Below are 17891 nucleotides of genomic sequence, written 5' to 3'. Positions count from 1 at the left end.
TTTGCTCATCCACTCCTTCTCGCAGACAGGCACCAGACCCTCCTACCTGGGCAGGCTGCACCGGGACACATGCCAAAGGGAGCCCCTCCCTCACCTGCCCAGCAGCAGGCCACAGATGCTTGAAGTTGGACCCCGGGCTGAAGCTGCCACATGTGAAGTGTTCTGGCCTCATCCCCCGTACTAAGCCTGAGCCCCTGGGGCCTCCCTCTCAGTCCTAGGTGGGGCGCCCAGCACTGTACCCTGAAGGACCACCCACCCACCCTGGGGCCCTGGCTGTGGCTCTGCTTGATGGGCTGCTGTGTTCAGCAGGGGATGAGCTGAGTAAGATAGGGGCGGCCCCAAGGCAGCAGAGATTGGGGGCTGCTGAACCCTGGTGCAACTGGGACCCTTTGTGAGTGGTCCAGCATCCAGCACAGACAGCTTCAGAGGCCAGCCTCACTGTGGCTGCAGGCCTCCGGGAAGATTGTCCCAGCTTGGACTTTCTCCTGAAGGGCTGTCTGCCTCTGCTGCCCTCCCTACAGCCAGAGCCTTCCCCAGGGTGGCCCCCAGGGGTGAGCTGGAGAGCCCGAGAGAAGACCCAGCTGACCACTCAGGCAGAGGCAGCCCCACCCTAAGAAGAGCTGATGCTCCCAGGCCCTCTTGAGTCACCCTGATCCCTGCATGGCCCAGCCTATGGGGGTCCTGTGGATATCCCAGGAGGCCAGGCAGTGAGGGCCCAGCCCCTCTGAGTGGAGCCCAAGGCACAATGCAGAAAGCCTCTGCCCTTCCTGGGACTGCCCTCCCAGTTCTGCCTCAGCATAACCATCTCATTGGCCAGGCAGGGGTGTGGGGAGGGCAAAAGACCTAGGAAGTGTTTGTGGGAGAGGAGTGTCCGCTGAACACAGTCTTCAGACTGTGGAGTGAATCACCCTCATGCAGTCTCTGAGCTGGGCCAAGAGTCTCTGCCACTTAAACTAACTCATGCGGGCAAACGGGTATGTGTGGGTGGTGTGGGCCAAGGGTGCCCTGGAGTGGTTCTGCTTTCTGTCCCAGGAAATGGAAGCATAGGCCCTGCACCTTGGCCCCTGCCTGGATCTCATCAGGCTGGGAATGGCAGCAGGCTGCCTGCGCAGACCCGACAGGCCCTGGGAGCAGGCACAGGCCGGCTGGGTCCTGTCCACCTATGCACGTGCCCTGGGTCTCTTTTCTGCCTGTTTCCTGCTTCGGTTCCTCCCCTTGCTCCTTACCAGGATACTAAGCCACTGCCTTGGGGGCCAGGCTGATGCCAGGGCAACTGCCCCTGCCTGTTTGTGGTGTTCTGGTCAGCAGTCAGCCCCTAGATGCCCTGTCAGCCGCTGTGAGCCCTGTGGGTCTCTCAGCTTCTCCACAGTTCTGAGCAATGGTGGGAAGGGTGTTCGCAATTAGATGCACATGTGTACCTAGGATGGGGGGTTTATCTGCTTGGGGATCGAGGAAGGCATGGCAGGCAAATAAGGAAGGTATTCCTAGCAAAGGAACCAGCATATGCAAAGGGAAGGTCCAGGTAAGGAACCTGAGGGACTGGCCTATGAGGAAACGCAGGAGTCTCCAGGGCCAGGGGTCTCCACCTCCCGGTTAAGGTCTGTTGGTGAACAGCCATTGAATGTGTTAACACTGCAAAGTGATGTGGCCATATTGTGGTTAGCGAGAGCCCCCAGCTGCCACTAAGGTGGCCTCTGGGGTGGAGAAAGAGGCTGCCACTAGTTCTCTGGAGTGGTGTTTGCAGGCAGTGAGTCCAAAGAGGACAAATTAGGTGACACACCAGGCAGTCAGGCAGGTCCTAACCCAATATGGGCTGGGCCTCATGAGTTCACCTGGGGGCAGCACTTGGGCTGGACAGTGCGAGGCCCCCTTAGCCGACTCCGCAGAGCCAGCAGAGGGGAGGAAGGGGCACTCCCGTGGATGCCTGCTGTCAAGGACCAAGGCTGCCCACGAGGGGATGCCAGCGGGGGGTGGGGGTCCAACAGTGTGGCCACATGGTGGCAGCAGAGAACCAACTGTTGACCCCTAAACGGGTGGCCCGGTGATCTAGGAGCTCCTCCCAGCCCCCAGAAGTCTCTCTGGACGTCCAGAGGCAGGTGGGAGAACCCCTGACTTGGTGCCGAGCAGACAGTGTTGTTTCAGTTTTGTCCTGCATGTCTTCAGACAGGGTGACTGTGGAACACAGGGTCTGTGACACAATGTGGATGGGTTCGTTCATTTCCGGGCCAATTCCTGTTAGAGAAGGGACTGCCTCTCACATAGCCTCTGGCGGGGCGTGCACGCAGTGCTGGGTGTGGCTGTCCGCCTGCTGTTTCCTCTCCCAGTTGCCAGGTGCTTGAGGGGCACCAGTCTGCAAGGGGAGGGGGTCCAGTGCAAGGTATGGGGAAGTGGTGTCAGGGATCCAGAGGGCACCGTGCTGGGGTGGGTGTAGCACAGGGCCTGTGGGACCCATGGAATGGACCTGGCACCACCCGGGGCGGAAAGGCTTCCTGGGGGAGGCGCCGTGTAAGCTGTGAGAGGAGGAGGAGGGGAAAGCGGTGCCCCAGGAAGGAGGAACAAAGAGCACAGGCTAGGCGGGGCAATAGGGGAGGTACAGCTCCCAGGGTCGGGCTGAGTCCTGTTGGGCTGAGGACTCTGTCCCGCACCTCCTTGTCCCCCAGAGCCACGAGCCCCATGGTACAGTCCCTCCATCCTCAGCCCAGAGCTATCCTGTGAAGCTTCCCCTCCCTCAGGGTCCACGCCCACCTAGCTAAAGGGGCTATCAGGCTGAGGATGCCCCCTAGGGCACCCCTCAGTGTTAGGGGGCACTAGTTACCCAGGAGCGGCCACTGAAGTCCAGATGAGAGAGGGCAAGAGCAGATAGGTTGCGTCCCCTATTCCCGCCCTCCACATGTCACAGCCTGGAGAGAGAAGGCCAGGCAGCCACCTAGTTACAACTACATCCCCATTCAGGGTCAGGGAGTCTGAGGCCCAGCATGGCTGACAGCAGTTTAGTGGTGCCCGGAGAGCCAAGGCCCGTTTTCCCCCATCTGGGGCCCTGGGGGCAGGGGCAGAGGCAGAACGGAAGGACAGCACTGCGTGGGTATTACCCCCGTTCTGCAGCCTCTACCTTCTGAGGCAGGTGGTGGGGCCAGAGCCAGGCCCGGCCTCCCCATCAGCTGCCTCTCCTCCGACTATTGTGCAGCCAGAAGGGCCGGCCCCATCTTATAACTCCTTCCGCCCCAGACACCATCCTGTCCCTGACGGCCCAGGGCAGACCCCTGCCCACAGCAGGGGCGCCAGTCCTGGGGTCCCCAAACATCTCCCCTCCTCGTCCGCACGCTCCTGGACTCTGTTTTCTCACGGTGGGTCCCCCTGGCCCTGCCCGGGCCTGCATCTGAGGGTGTTGCTGAATACAGGCCCCAAAGGCAGAATCACCCAGGCGGCCCGCCCCCTCGTCGTGGCCCAGGCTGTGGTGGGGGCGGGATGGGGCAGCTCAGACCTGCTCCGCAACCCCCGCGCCCGCGCGCAGGCCTCCCGGGGACGGTGCCCCAGAGAAGGGGCCGGGCGGGCTTCCGGAGGCGGGGCGGCGGGGCGGGGCCGCCCTCTTGCTCCCCGCGCCAGTCCGGGCCGCGGCTGGGCGGCAGGGAGGACGGCCTGTTGGCTCCCCGCCGGGTGTGCAGCGCGCCCGGTGCTTGGCCCGAGGGCGGGGCGGGCGGGAGGCGGCCTGTGGGCCCCGGGGACCGGCTCCGGGCGCGGGCCCCAATGGAGCCGTCGGCGCCGCCGCTGCTCGTGCTGCTCGCGGTGGCCGCTGCGACCGAGTCCTGGCAGTGCCCGCGCATCCCCTACGCCGCCTCCCGCGACTTTGACGTGCAGTACACGCTGCCCAGCTTCTCCGCCGGCGGCCCGGTGCAGGCCGTGGCCACCTACGAGGGCGGCGGCGACGGGAGCGCCGTGTTCGTGGGCACGCGCAACCGTCTGCACGTGCTCGGCGCCAGCCTGCAGCCCGTCGAGAGCCTGACCACCGGCCCTGCCGGGGACCCTCGCTGCCAGACCTGTGCGGCCTGCGGCCCGGGCCCCCACGGCCCTGCGGGGGACACGGACGCGGTGGTGCTGGCGCTGGAGCCGGCGCTACCCGCGCTCATCAGCTGTGGCTCCAGCCTGCACGGCCGCTGCTTCCTGCACGAGCTGGAGCCCCGCGGACCCGCAGTGCACCTGGCGCCGCCAGCCTGCCTCTTCTCGGCGCACGGCAACCGGCCCGACTACTGCCCCGACTGCGTGGCCAGCCCTCTGGGCACCCTGGTGACGGTGGTCGAGCAGGGACACGCCTCCTACCTGTACTCGGCCTCCTCGCTGGACGCGGTGGTGGCTGCGACCTTCAGCCCCCGTTCGGTGTCGGTCCGGCGCCTCAAGGCCGACGTCTCGGGCTTCGCGGCCGGCTTCGCCTCGCTGTCGGTGCGGCCCGCGCTCCTGGCGTCCTACCGCATCGAGTACGTGTACAGCTTCCAGGCCGGAGCCTTCGTGTACCTCCTGGCGGTGCAGCCGGCCCGCGTGGACGCCCCCGGCGCCCCGCACACGCGCCTGGCCCGGCTCAGCGCCACCGACGCGGGGCTGGCCGACTACCGCGAGCTGGTCCTCGACTGCCGCTTTGAGCCCAAACGCCGGCGGCGCGGGGCCCACGAGGGCGGGCAGCCCTACCCCGTGCTGCGCGCGGCCCACGCGGCCCCGGTGGGCGCGGGGCTGGCCGCGGAGCTGAGCATCGCCGAGGGCCAGGACGTGCTGTTCGGGGCCTTCGAAGCCAGCAGAGAGAGCAGCACGGCTGTGGGCCCCCACTCTGTCGTCTGCGCCTTCCCCGTCAAGCTGCTGGACACTGTCATCGAGCAGGGAGAGGAGCGCTGTTGCGACCCGCCGGTGCCCCCGGGCCTGCGGCGAGGCCTCGACTTCTTCCAGGAGCACAGTTTTTGTCCCAACCCGGTGAGCAGAAAGCAGTGAAATGTGGCAGAATCCAGGCTGCTTCCCTGCCAGGCTGAGAGGGTCCCGCGGCAGAGGTGGGCGTGGGAGGGAAGGTTTTCCCTTCCACCCAGTTCCCCTTGGTGCTGGCTGCCCTTATGCGAGGGAACCGGCCCTGCCAAGGCTGTACTTGGAGGCCCAGCTCCCACCGGGCGGCCCATTTTGCTCTTTCACCTCTTTCCCATCATAGCCTCTGAAGGCTTAGGAAGTTTCCCTAGTTATGTGAGAACTGGGTTGCATCAGAAGTGTCCCTCTCCAGACATACTGCCACACTGTAGTGGAGAGATGGGCATTCCCTCCTACCTGCCCCCCACACAGGCAAGTGTCCGGGGGTTCGCCCAGACCCCACTGCTCACCAACGGTTTCACTTTCCCTATGGGAGCCTTTGACCAGTTCTGTTTTCCAAAGAGGGTGGGGCAGCTGTTGTCAGAGAAGGTGCCGTCACCCACTCCCAGCCAGCGTGCCTCCTGGGCCGTGGCAGTGTGGGGCCTTGTCAGGGAGCCGCATGGCTTGGGCTTCACTGACACACGCATCCCTGATCTCCACGGGGTGACTGGGGGGACCTGCGGCATGTGGGAGGGCCGCTTGGCTCCAGCGGATCCCAGGAGGCTCAGCCCAGTCTTGTGCGAACAACTATAAACATGTGGGGATGAGTAAAGGCTTAGGAGGGGCTGGAGCTGGCCCACCATGGAGTCCCAGACCTCCTTCCGCTGCAGGTGGGGCCTTGCCCTGGTCCCCCTCCTCGCCCAAGGCAGGTCTCTCAGCCTGTGCCACCCAGATTCTGTCCAGCTGTGGGGCCAGGGAGCTGGAGCAGAGACAGCAGGACATTCCCCAAAATAAGGATGAAACCCCAACCAGATCCCTTGAAGCCAGTCCCACCCTAGATTACAAGAGACTGAACAAGGAAATGAGGTCGACAACTTTGGACGGGTGCTCCCAGCAAGCTGGCCCACGGTCACTGCTCTCGGTCATTGGCTGCCCGTGGCCCTGCTGCGACATCCTCCACTGACCCCTCTCTAACCCTACTGATGGCCCAGAGGTGGGAGGAGAACCTGCACACACACGGGGAGGGGTGTGGGATCCCCCTTCCCTGGGCAGCCCATTCCCCAGGCACCCCGTGCTCGGCCCGGGCAGCCCTGCCTGTCTGCCTCTCCTTTACTCTGCAGAGCCAGAACCTCTCACCGGCTTAGCTAATGGTCAGTGCCAGGCACTAGGGGGACTAATCTCCAGACCTGCCCGCAGGCTGGCCGGGCTCCTGGGAGGATGTGGACCAGCCTGCTCAGTGTTTGCCCACAGCCTCCGAGGGGACGCCCACAGGGTGCTCACTTGTGGCTGGCCTTAGGAAGCCTGAGGGGCTTGGAGCAGGGACATGCCCACCATGGGATCAGGTAGGGTTTGAGTCTTGGGCAGTGACCCCCTTTGGGGGGAATTGGACACACGTGTTCTCAGGAGCCAGGCCTCTAGACAGGCCCTGGAGCCCAGGGGCAAGCAGGCAAGGAGTGGCTCTGACTCTGGTAGGGCCTCTTTTCCATCCCTCAGCCCCACCTATCACTGAGTCACGCTGAAACACCTGGCTGGTTTCTGGCTGGAGCCCAGCCCCTTTCCCTCCGCAAGTGAGGACAGAGTCCCAGTTCCCACCCACCCAAGCCAGAGCCCCGGAGGGTGTGGAGTTTCTGGGCCCAGCCCTGTGCCTGCTCTCATCCCCATGCCTCCTGAGGAGTGCTGAAGTCTGAGGACAGAACAGACTTGGTCTGACAGGGGCCCCAGAGGCTCCAGCCTTGAGGCGTGCTTCAGGGCTAGCAACAGAGGGTCCCAAGCACCAGGGCAACTGAGGCCTGCCTGCCCTTTGCACTCAGCTCCTTTGCACCTTGCATTCATACCCTGGCTTCCTGATTGCCCAGAAGTTTGCACAGCCCTGCCTTGGGCCACTGAGTACCCTCCTCCAAGCACCCTCCTGTTAAGAACAGGGTAGAGTTAGAGACTCTGGGGCCCTGGGGCCTAGCCTAGCACCTGCGCCTCCGGCCTTGGTTTATCCCTTTTGTAATTGAAGGAGGTGCAGAGAGCAACCTGGAGGTGAGGGGAGACCCTGTGGAGCCTCCGGGAGAAGGAGTATGTTGCCAGTGGGGTACTGAGTGCTTAGCCTTGGGGTTCAGCCCAAAGAAGGGAGCCCTTCTGCTGAAGTGGAGGCAGAACCAGCAGGGGGTGGGGGAGGACTCTGTTCAAGAGCTCAGACTCCCGACCTGGCTCCTCTCCTGAGAGGCTGTAAGGCCTCCGACAGGTTACCAAGCCTCTCTGAGCCTGTTTCTTTATGTACAATGGGTGTGGGGAGGGCGGTTGTGAGGACAGAATGGGGTTGGTCTGCAAAACCCTAACCCTACCAGAATGGATGTGGCAGGGTCCGGCGAGGTATAGGAGGAGCCCACCTGGGCCTTCCAGCCTGGGCCTTGCTACAGCCTGAGAGCCCCACTGACTGGCAGGCCTGGGGCCTTGTCCAGCTAGGCCAGGTGAGAGGCAGGAGTTTGGGCCGTTGTGGTCATTGACAGGCCTCAAGGGGCCAGTGTGTGGGGTGAACGCTGATCCTGCCTTGGCCCTCTGCAGCCTGGCCTGGAGGGCCCCAGCCCCAACGCAAGCTGCCGCCACTTCCCTCTGCTGGTCAGCAGCAGCCTCTCACGTGTGGACCTATTCAATGGGCGGCTAGAGGCAGTGCAGGTCACTGCACTGCACGTGACACGCCTTGGCAATGTCACGGTGGCCCACATGGGCACGGCCGATGGCCGCATCCTGCAGGTAGGTCCCTCGCCTCCACCACCTCTTGTCCCCCTGGCCCCAGCTCCATTTTGCTCACAGCTGACCTGTCCCAGGTGGAGGTGGCCAGATCTCTCAACTACTTGCTGTATGTGTCCAACTTCTCACTGGGCAGCAATGGGCAGCCTGTGCAACGGGATGTCCGTCGCCTTGGGGACCATCTGCTCTTTGCCTCTGGGGAACAGGTAAGGTGGCCTGGGCCTGGGGCCAGGGCTGTGGGAGCATAGCCTCCCCATGCAGTCCGTGGAGGCACTGACACACAGGTCCCACCACTGTAATCTACATTAGGACCAGGGGATCCTGGGGGCTTAGTCCCCCCTCCATCTACCCTGAGCCACCTGTCTGCCCCTCCAAGGTCTTCCAGGTACCTATCCAGGGCCCTGGCTGCCGCCACTTCCTCACCTGTGAGCGTTGTCTACGGGCACAGCGTTTCATGGGCTGTGGCTGGTGTGGGGACATGTGTGGCCGGCAGAAGGAGTGTCCTGGCTCCTGGCAGCAGGACCACTGCCCCCCTGAATTTACCAAGGTACGGCTTGCCTTGGCAGGGCACCGGTGAGGGTGGGATAAGCAGGCTGGGTGGTGTCAGCAGGCCTTGACCATGATCTTGCTCAGGCCTGGGATGTCCTCAGGATGCACAAAGAGGGCATTCTCGATAGAGGGGATGACACATGCGAAGACCTGGAGGCAGAACTGTGTTCAAGCGAGGGCCGGACAGAGGCCTAGAATGCCTGGGGAGAGGGGCCGGCAAGGCGTGGGGCAGGATGCTGCGGGGAAAGCGGGCAGGGCAAGACCCTGGCCCATGGAGGGACTCAGCTACCTGCTCCTCTCAGTTCCACCCCACCAGCGGACCTCTAAGGGGCAGCACGAGGCTGACCCTGTGCGGCTCTAACTTCTACCTGCACCCCAATGGTCTGGTCCCCGAGGGCACTCACCGGGTCACTGTGGGCCAAAGTCCCTGCCAGCTGCTGCGCAAGGACAGCTCCAACATCAGGTACAACCCGGTCCCTGCCCTCTGTTCCTGGCGGGGGCAGCCAAGTGTCCCCTTCCACTCAGCAGGGGTGAGGGCAGCTGCAGGCTACAGGGTCTCTGGTTGCCCTGTGTCCAGGGAGACATCTCTGTCCCTCCTTGAGCTGACATATGCCCTACCCCTCTGTTGAGGCCTGGACCAGGCAAGTTTAGTGCCTGTCCCCCAGATGCTGCCTGTCCTGGAGGAAGGCATGCCAGAGAGATGCCTGCCACAGGCCCAGAGATCTGTGAGCTGTGGCTGGCATGCAGGCAGGCCTGGGTGGCCCCTGGTTGATCTTGGGCTCCCCTGGGTCCCCAGCTCCATGCCCCGGAAGGACTATGTAGAGGAGCTTGAATGTGAGCTGGAGCCCCAGGATGCCCAGACAGCTGGGCCTGCCAACATCAGTCTCATCGTGACCAACATGCCCCCAGGCAAGCACTTCCGGGTAGATGGCATCTCCATACAGCAAGGCTTCTCTTTCATGGTGAGGCCCTGGCCTTGTCTGTGCCCCTGGCCAGAAGGACAATATGGGTGGGGATGGCTTGACGGGAAGGCTTCCTACTCCAGGCTGAGTCACTGCCACCCCTTCCCAGGAGCCCAGGCTGACAGCAGTACAGCCCCTCTTTGGCCCACGGGCAGGGGGCACTCGCCTCACCCTGGAAGGCCAGGGCCTGGCTGTAGGCAACAACCGGACTGTGCTGGTCAACGGGACTGAGTGCAGGCTGCAGGGGTAAGTGCCGAGCAGTGCCAGGGGGCTGCAGGGCCTCACCAGTGGGGCTTGGATTTTTTCAGGGCTGAGGGAGGAGGGCCAGTCACGTGCTCAGTGGGGGGATCAGGTCCAGGAGAATGGGTCTGCTGCTGGCTCCAGCCCAGAGGCAGCCTGGGGATGGCGAGGGCACCCATCACACAGTGTGCGGTTCCAGCCGGGGCTGCGGGGAACCTGCGCTCTCTCGCCTTCTCGGAGGCCTCACCAGGCCCTCTCTAGCTTCAGAAGTCCCACGGGGCATGGGCAGGTTGGGGAGATGACCAACAGGAACTGGGAGGGCTTGTGAGACCCCTGGAGGAGGTAGGCCTGGCCGTCACATGGGGGGGACCCCGAGCCCAATCCCTCACCCACTTTCAGCAGGGTCAGCGACGGACAGCTTTTCTGTACCACACCCCCCGGGGCAGCTCCGGCCAGTGTTCCCATTCACCTGCAGGTAGGGGGCGCCATGGTGCCTGGCTCCTGGACCTTCCACTACCGAGAGGACCCGGTTGTGCTGGGCATCAGCCCCAACTGTGGCTACACGTGAGTGCCACTGCCTTGCTCATCCTGGTCTCCTAGGAGCAAGGGCGCCGGCCTCAGAGCACCCTGAGCCCACCCCTGCCTTCCTCCACAGAGGCTCCCATGTCACCATCCGTGGCCTGCATCTGACGTCAGTGTGGTACCTCAATCTGTCCTTCCATGACGGGCTCCGGGCAGTGGAAAGCAGGGTGAGCGGGCATGTGGGCCCTGCCAGAAGGAAAGAGGGCTGGCCCAGTGCCCTGAGTCGCAGCCCTCCCAGGCTGGGCCGAGGGGCCTGGGGTGGCCGTGTGTGGGCTGCCTGGCTAACTGCCCTTTTGCGGGCCCCGCAGTGTATGGAGCAGCTCCCAGAGCAGCTTCGGTGCCGCCTGCCTGAATACGTGGTCCGAGGCTCCCAGGGGTGGGTGCCAGGGAACCTGAGTGCCTGGGGGGACGGAGCAGCTGGCTTCACACTGCCGGGCTTTCGCTTCCTGCCCCCACCCCACCCACCCAGCACTGACCTGGCCCCCCTGAAGCCTGAAGAGAATGCCATTAAGTTCGAGGTGAGTAAGGGATAGGGGGCGGGGATGCTGAAGGGTTCAGGCTGAGGCCTGCTGGAAGGGGAGAGGGCACGGCCAGTCCTCACGTCTCTGCAGTACATCGGGCTGGGCGCTGTGGCTGACTGCGTGGATGTGAACGTGACCGTGGGCGGTACGAGCTGCCAGCACGAGCTCCGGGGGGATGTGGTCGTCTGCCCCCTGTCTGCCTCCCTGCAGCTTGGCATGGACGGCGCTCTGCTGCAGGTAGGCAGCTCAGTTGGCCTCCCCGGGAGACGTGGGGCACGGCCTGCAGGCTGGGCCTGAGCCGCCACCTGCCCACAGGTCTGCGTGGATGGTGGATGTCACTTGCTGGGCAGGGTGGCACGGCTGGGCTCCGAGGGGGTCCCGCAGAAGACACTCCTGGGCATCCTGCTGTCCCTGCTCTTGCTTGTGGCTATACTGGCCACCGTGCTGATCCTCAACTCCCAGCGGAGGAAGCAGCTGGGTGAGCTCGCCACCCCCTCCTGACTCAGCCCCTACCCCCCGACGGTGGCATCTTGGGTTCCCATAGCCTCTCTCTGCCCAGGCTATGGGCATCTGCCTGGGTACAGTCTGGCCTCTAGGAGCTTGGCGAGGCGGACCACCAGCAGGTGTCTTTCCACAGCCCTTCCCCTGAACCCCGAGCACCTGGCATCGTTGGAGCAGACGGGAGCTGTGCCCCTGCCTGTCCTGGGCTCAGGCTCTGACTACAGAGGTGAGCTGGTGGAGGTGCCGGAAGCTGGGGCCGTACCCTCTGCTGCACAAGCCCCTAACTCCTTCTCCACCGCAGCGCCTGGCACTGACAGGCCGGATTCCACCCCTCGGGGCCACAAAGCATGCTGCTCAGACAGTGGGGATGGGGCCTGCGTCCCACTGCTGCAGACCGAGTCCACCCAGCTTGGGGACCTGGACCCTGCGCTCCTGGCTGAGGTCAAGGACGTGCTGATTTCCCATGAACGAGTGGTGACCCACAGTGACCAAGTCATTGGCAAAGGTGTGAGGGGAGGCGGGCGGGGCTGGGGCACAGGTGGAATTGGAACAGATGGAACAAGGCTCAGGGGACCGTTGGGCAGCACCCTGCTCTGGCCTTCTCCCCAGCCTATGACCTGGGCATATCGTGTGACACCTGCTTCCTCCGTCTGCTCATCTGTGACCTAAGAATTAGCTCTGTGGGCCCTGCTGCAGGTTAAGTGGCACAAGGGCTGCAGGCTCTATGGCCATGCAGGGAGCTGCTTGCTATCTGTGTCAGCCTGGCCTGTTGGTGCTCTCAAATCTGGTGGCCAGTGAGAGGGTATGGTGCCAGACCCGGGCACTGGGGCCCTCTCTCCCTCTCCCCCTTCCCAGGCCACTTTGGGGTTGTCTACCACGGAGAATACACAGACGAGGCTCAGAACCGAATCCACTGTGCCATCAAGTCACTGAGTCGTGAGTGGGGCGGAGGTGCTCCCCCCGGGGCAGTGCTGAGCGGCCCTGAATGGAAGACTTTGCTCCTCCACCTCCCTGGCAGACCCTGGGAGAGGGGCGCCCTGCCCTGGGCCTGACCCGCGCTCTCTGCAGGCATCACGGAACTGCAGGAGGTGGAGGCCTTCCTGCGTGAGGGGCTGCTCATGCGCAGTCTGCACCACCCAAACGTGCTGGCCCTCGTCGGTATTGTGCTGCCCCCTGAAGGGCTGCCCCTTGTGCTGCTGCCCTATATGCGCCACGGAGACCTGCTGCATTTCATCCGCTCGCCCCAGCGGGTCGGTGCTCGGGGGCCCTGGGCCGGGGCCTGGGGCAGCAGCTGCGGCCAGAGCTGCGGGGCCCCCGCCTACCCACCTACCCACCTACCTGTGCTCACAGAACCCCACGGTGAAGGACCTCGTCAGCTTCGGCCTGCAGGTGGCCCGCGGCATGGAGTACCTAGCTGAACAGAAGTTTGTCCACAGGGACCTGGCTGCTCGGAACTGCATGTGAGGAACCTGAGCAACTAGAGAGGGGGACACAGCAGCAGGGTGTGCCTAAAGGCACCCCAGGGAGGGGCCCTGAGCTTCCCCCTCTGGGCCTCGCTTTCCCTGTCTGCCCCGTGCAGGCTTAGGCTGAATGCCGTGGCTCTGGACCCTGAGAAGGCCTGGAACAGGTGTGTTCAGGGCCTGGTGAGGCCGGTGCTGAGTGTGATCCCCCATGGCCAGGCTGGATGGGTCATTCACGGTCAAGGTGGCTGACTTCGGCCTGGCCCGCGACATCCTGGACAAAGAGTACTACAGCGTCCGCCAGCACCGCCACGCTCGCCTGCCTGTCAAATGGATGGCGCTGGAGAGCCTGCAGACCTACAGGTTTACCACCAAGTCTGACGTGGTGAGGCCCCCACCTGCCTGCAGGGCCTCGTGTCCTGGAGAATGCTCAGCCTTGCCCATTCAGCCCCAGCTGAGGGTCCGAGCCCAGCAATCCCCAAACCAGGCTCCCCCACAGCCCCTGCAGGCTCTGGGCAGGTATGAGATGCAATGTGACATCTGCCACGGCCCCACACCAGCCACAGTCCCAAGGGAGGCCGGTGGCAGGTCTCATGTGGGACTGAGGGGTGGGCTCTATTTGCGAGCTAGAGGACTTGGGGCTCCCCTGCCCCAAAACCTGGGGCAAGAGCTGAGTCCTCTCACCTTCTGCCTCCCACAGTGGTCATTTGGTGTGCTGCTCTGGGAGCTGCTGACACGGGGTGCCCCACCATACCCCCACATCGACCCTTTTGACCTCGCTCACTTCCTGGCCCAGGGTCGCCGCCTGCCCCAGCCTGAGTACTGCCCCGATGCTCTGTGAGTTCTGGTGGGTGGCTGCCCACTGGCTGGGCCTCAGTGACGGGGAACCCAGGAGACTGTTCCCTGGCTCTCTGGCCTGCAAAGGGACCCTCTCTTGGCCGCAATTTCCCCATCCGTGGACTAGTTCTGCCCCCACGTGGGGCTGGGTGCTGGGCGGGGTGGAGGTGGGAGAGAGAGAGAGAGAGAGAGAGAGAGAGAGAGAGAGAGATGGCCAGTCGCCATGGCGACGGCATCCCCAGGCAGAGTCAGGTGGAGGCCAGTGATTCAATTTCCCAGCTCTCCTCCCCCCACCCACTAAGGGGGGGCCTGTTTCCCATCTTTCCACTCCCTTAACCTCAAAGAAAGCACCCATCAGCCCCCCTCGCTGGTCCCCCGTCTCCAGACCAGGTCTCTTCCACTGGCTATACGTTCAGACATCCTGTGGGCAGTGCCAGCTGGAGCACTGCATCCCGGCTGTGCCCGGGCGTCTGGGGTTAGGACGGGGGAACCAGCTCACAGGTGACAGTGGCGGATTCTTGCCTCTGCCCCCTCACAGCCCTGCTGACCTTGGGTTTGGTCTTGCTGTTTCACTTCACTAATGCATCTGGTTGGCAAGGAGGGAGGTGAACCTCACTGGCTGTCTGCCTCCAGTCAGCCTCCCAGAGACCAGCACCAAGATGGAGGTTTTTGTGCAGGGGCTACTGGCAGATTGGGGCTGGGGATGCAGGACTGTAGAGAAGGTGGGCTGCCATGTCACAGCCCCCCGCCCCCGGTGGCCCTTCACAGTTCTCTGAAATTGGGACAGAGGGGCCAGATCTTTGCACCAGACCTTATGCAGTCACGGACCACGACTGTCCCTGGGGAGAGAGTGAGCTGTCAGAGGCAGTTCTTGTCTGCTAGGGTGACTCCTGGGGGGATGCTGAGGGTCTGGGAGACACACCACTGCATCCACTCCCCTGGGGCAGGTCCTCCTCCTCTCTGGGCCTCCGCCTCCTCATCTGCAAGGTGGACGAAAACAGTAGCGTCCTCCATGACTCTGAGAATATATGAGTTTATGGTGTGCAGGATTTAGAGAGTCATTTAAGGCAAGGGTGACATTCCCAAGAAAAAGGGGCATGCATGTGCCCCACACATCTGCATTTCTGGACTTCAGTCCCCATTTCACTGGCCCCAGGCTTCCCTCCTGGAAGATGCGTGATGATAACCATGACGCCTGAGCTGGTCCCTAAGCTAAGCACTTCACACGCATCCTCCCACGTGTCGGAGGAGGAGCCGGAGGCAGAGAGGCTGAGGGACTTGCCCAAGGTCACAGGGCACAGGAGCCTGAGGCCTTAACCTTGGAGACAACTGGACCGTTACCTGGGCAGGAGGCGGTACTGGAGCAGCAGGCATGATGGCAAGAAGAAGGCCCTGGCTGGGCAGAGCTAGGCCCTGTCCCTGTCCCTGTCCTTACCCCATAGGGCCTGCCAGGGGGTCAACAGTGGGTGGGCAGCCCAGAGCCTGTGGGTGGGAGTGCGCCCCACCCCTGATGTCGCCTTCCTTGCAGGTACGCAGTGATGCAGCGCTGCTGGGCTGAGGACCCTGCGGTGCGACCCACGTTCAGAGTGCTGGCTGGGGAAGTGGAGCATGTGGCCACTGCACTGTGCGGGGACCACTACGTGCAGCTGCCCGGGGCCTACGTGAACCTGGGCCCTGGTGCCTTAGACGAGGTGAACATGCCCCTGCAGCCGTCCCTGCTCACACCCGAGCGCAGGAGCCCGGGGCGGCCCAGGCCCCTCTCAGAGCCACCGTGGCCCACGTGACTTCAGCCCTGGCAGGTGCTGGTGGCCCGACTACATGCAGGCCAGGGAGTTGCCCTGAACTGGCCTCTGCCCCCATCCCTGCCCCTTATCCTCCAGGACCCGTGGGAGGGGAGCAGTGCCCTGCACAGAGGGGATCTCCAAGGACAGTTCTCGATGTAAAGAGTATTTGGGGAGCACCTCTCGGTGCTCTGCCCACTGGACACAGGGGTCCCACTGTGAACCAGTAAATGAACAGGTGAATATTCAAGCACAAATCGTGGTAAATGTGTGAGGGGAAAAAGCTGCTTTAAGGGAGTGGAGGACCACTTTGGCAGAGAGATGCTCAGAAGGGTAAGGGGAGCCTTCACAGGAGGAGACATATCTGAGGAGACCCTGTCTGGTGGGAGCTGCCAGAGCGGGTTGGAGGAGAGAGTTTTCAGCAGAATCAGCAGCACATGCAAAGACCCTGAGGCTGGAGAGGTGTTGGGGTGGTGGAGAGGCTCCAGAGACCAGGAAGGGCAAGCCCAGATCGAGGTTCCAGGCCCCGGGAAGCCAGGGGGCTGATTGTGTCCCAGGCACACAGCAGCCAGGCAGCTCTCCCAGAGCCCGGGCCCTAACCCCTCTCAGGGTGCCCCCCGCCACCTGCAGCCCCACAGCTGGCCTCACCCACCCGTCCACACTCTCCAGTCAGGGAAATTCGTCCCCTCTCCTGATCTCTAGCAGAAGTGCCCTCGCAGTCTGGGTGGAGACAAGCCAGCAACTGCACTTTCGGGGCGCCAGCTCCAAGGTGCCGACTGCCCAGGCTATTTATACTTGTCTAGGTCACTGTACAATAGCCACTAGATAGGGACGGGCTCCCCGGACAGGGACAGGGAGAACAGCCTCCTTTTGGCACTGCCCCACACCACACCCTCGATGCTGGGCAGCTGGGCCCTGCTGGTGTGCGCAGTGGGGGAGCTGGGGTGACTGGGCCCAGGACACGCATGTGGTGGCTCCTCTCTCTTGCTCAGGACCCCCAGGGCCCCTCTCCCACAAGTTGGGAGGTGCCAGCCTAACCTTTGGGGAGCAGGCTCCCTCCTGTGACAGCCCTCTGCCTTGTTTGGGCAAGAGCTCCCTGGTAAGCCGAGTGGGGGCTTCCTCGGGACTGGAGCTGCCTGGCTGTTCTCTGCCCATTCTGCTGCCCCTCCTGCCCCCCCAGGCGTGAGGGAGCCCAGCCACGGGGAGCCTGAGGACAGACGGGTAAGGCTTAAAAGGGGCCTCTTCTGCTCAAGTGCAGGAGTCCGGAGGTCAGGGGCCTGGGAGCTGGAGAGGTAGAGACGGACTGCCTGCTGCCACACATCTAGCGCCTGCTCGGGGCAGGCTTGGCAGGTTGTCGTCTTACACGCTCAACAGGAGACCTCTTGTCTGTGTGTGGGGAATCAGTTCTGCCACCCTTGCGGCTAGGAGAGAGGTGCATGGAATGACCCGGAACCCCCACAGCTGTGGTCCGCAAATCAGCTGGAAAAGACTCTGTCCATCCCTCCAACTTGCCGTCCCCGTGTCCCAACCTCATCCTGGACCTGAGGGCCACCCAGAGTCCCAAGCCCTGGCAGGGAGAGAGGAGAAGTCCCAGGGGCCTCTCTGGAGCTGGCCTAAAGTTCCTTCCCCTTGAACCTCTGCAGTCCTGGACCACTGGCTCACCTGGCTCAAGAGATGGGAGGTCTCTGGATGAGGGGGGCTTAGTGAGGAGAGGGGTCCCAGAGACAGGAGGTGGAGCAGAGCTCATGGGGTGTCTGCTTTCCTGGGGGCCAGGCTGTGGGGCTTTGGCCCTGTCTCTGGGTTCTGGAGAGAGGGGCCCAGTTAAGCAGGTGCCTGGGCTCCTGGATCGTGGCACAGCTACGCCTTGGTGCCCGTGTTGCAGCCCCCGAGGTCTGATCACTGTTCCCAGAGCCCGCTGAGAGTCACAAGTCCACCCGGAGTGTCAGGACCTGGAACAGCTTCAGGGGTTCAAATTCTTGATGGGGCCACCAGGGAGCAGGGGCCGGTCCTAGGCCGTCAGACGGGTGGGGGAACCAGGAGGCATTGAGTGGCTTCCTGGGCTGCTGGAGGCTGGGCTGCCTTTTCCCCGGCCGGGCCTTGCCAGTGTCTCGGGGATGGTACGGGACCAGCTGAGCGGAAGGTTGCTGGTGTTCATGGTGGGCCTGGGCCTGCCAGTGGGGTGGGAGAGGTGAGCAGAGGTCTCTCCTAAGGCTTCGGAGATCCAGCTCTCCCACCAGGAGCTGCGGAGGGCAGGCACCAGTGCCTCCGCCTCACCTCTCTTCACCGCAGCCCAGTGGGCTGGGGGCCAACAGGTGCCAGTAAAGGCTGGAGGGAGGCCCGCAGGGGAGCAGCAGATGACTCACACCCTCCTGACTGCCCATCGGTGGCACTGTTGTCTGGCACCTGCAGGGCATGCACGGGGTAGAATGACCTGCTTTGAAAGGGACCGTGAGCCTGGGCTGAGGTCCCAATGCCTCAGTTCCAGCCTTGTAGGGACTTTTCCGAGGGACCCAAAGGCCCTCTGGGGGATCACCACTGAGGGCTGCAGATATTCGAAACTCTGGGGCCTTCCTGGGACAGTGTCCTCACCAGTCACTCCCTCACTGCAGCCCGTGAGGCCCTGAATTACCTCCCTTCCCCTGCAGGAGAGAGCAGGGCTGCCAGTGCTGGGTGGGGTGGGCTGCG

General features: G+C 63.5%; 1 protein-coding gene across 5 annotated transcripts; it reads left to right on the top strand.

The window, feature by feature from the left end:
* The first annotated feature begins 114 nt into the window (after positions 1-114).
* Positions 115-15456, top strand: MST1R (macrophage stimulating 1 receptor). 5 transcript variants are annotated; one of them, XR_012128868.1, is made up of 21 exons: positions 115-4953; positions 7588-7776; positions 7851-7979; positions 8150-8320; positions 8625-8785; positions 9119-9284; positions 9394-9530; positions 9924-10088; positions 10180-10273; positions 10415-10624; positions 10718-10864; positions 10943-11105; positions 11265-11354; positions 11430-11633; positions 11984-12064; positions 12197-12378; positions 12479-12588; positions 12808-12973; positions 13289-13425; positions 14582-14803; positions 14954-15092. XR_012128868.1 is itself a non-coding variant. In XM_073230601.1 (20 exons), exons 1-20 carry the CDS (start codon positions 3466-3468, stop codon positions 15207-15209), a joined length of 4446 nt encoding a protein of 1481 aa, XP_073086702.1. In that variant the 5' UTR covers positions 115-3465; the 3' UTR covers positions 15210-15456. The 5 variants fall into 5 exon arrangements, 3 of the variants coding, with proteins under 3 accessions (XP_073086702.1, XP_036850193.2, XP_073086700.1); XR_012128869.1 differs by having other exon boundaries at positions 14582-14795; positions 14954-15085; XM_073230601.1 differs by lacking the exon at positions 14582-14803 and having other exon boundaries at positions 14954-15456.
* The last annotated feature ends 2435 nt before the right edge of the window (positions 15457-17891 follow it).

Source organism: Manis javanica, chromosome 3 (assembly GCF_040802235.1).
Source record: "Manis javanica isolate MJ-LG chromosome 3, MJ_LKY, whole genome shotgun sequence".
In the NCBI taxonomy this organism is placed as follows: domain Eukaryota; kingdom Metazoa; phylum Chordata; class Mammalia; order Pholidota; family Manidae; genus Manis; species Manis javanica.
Note: the sequence above shows the minus strand (reverse complement) of the source record. Positions and strands in the feature narration are given on the sequence as shown.

Coding starts and splice junctions, on each gene's coding strand:
- MST1R (XM_073230599.1), top strand. CDS start 3,466: ATGGGGCAGCTCAGACCTGCTCCGCAACCCCCGCGCCCGCGCGCAGGC. Junction 10,274..10,414: donor TCCGGGCAGTGGAAAGCAGG/GTGAGCGGGCAT, acceptor CGGGCCCCGCAG/TGTATGGAGCAGCTCCCAGA. Junction 13,426..14,953: donor GAGTACTGCCCCGATGCTCT/GTGAGTTCTGGT, acceptor CCTTCCTTGCAG/GTACGCAGTGATGCAGCGCT.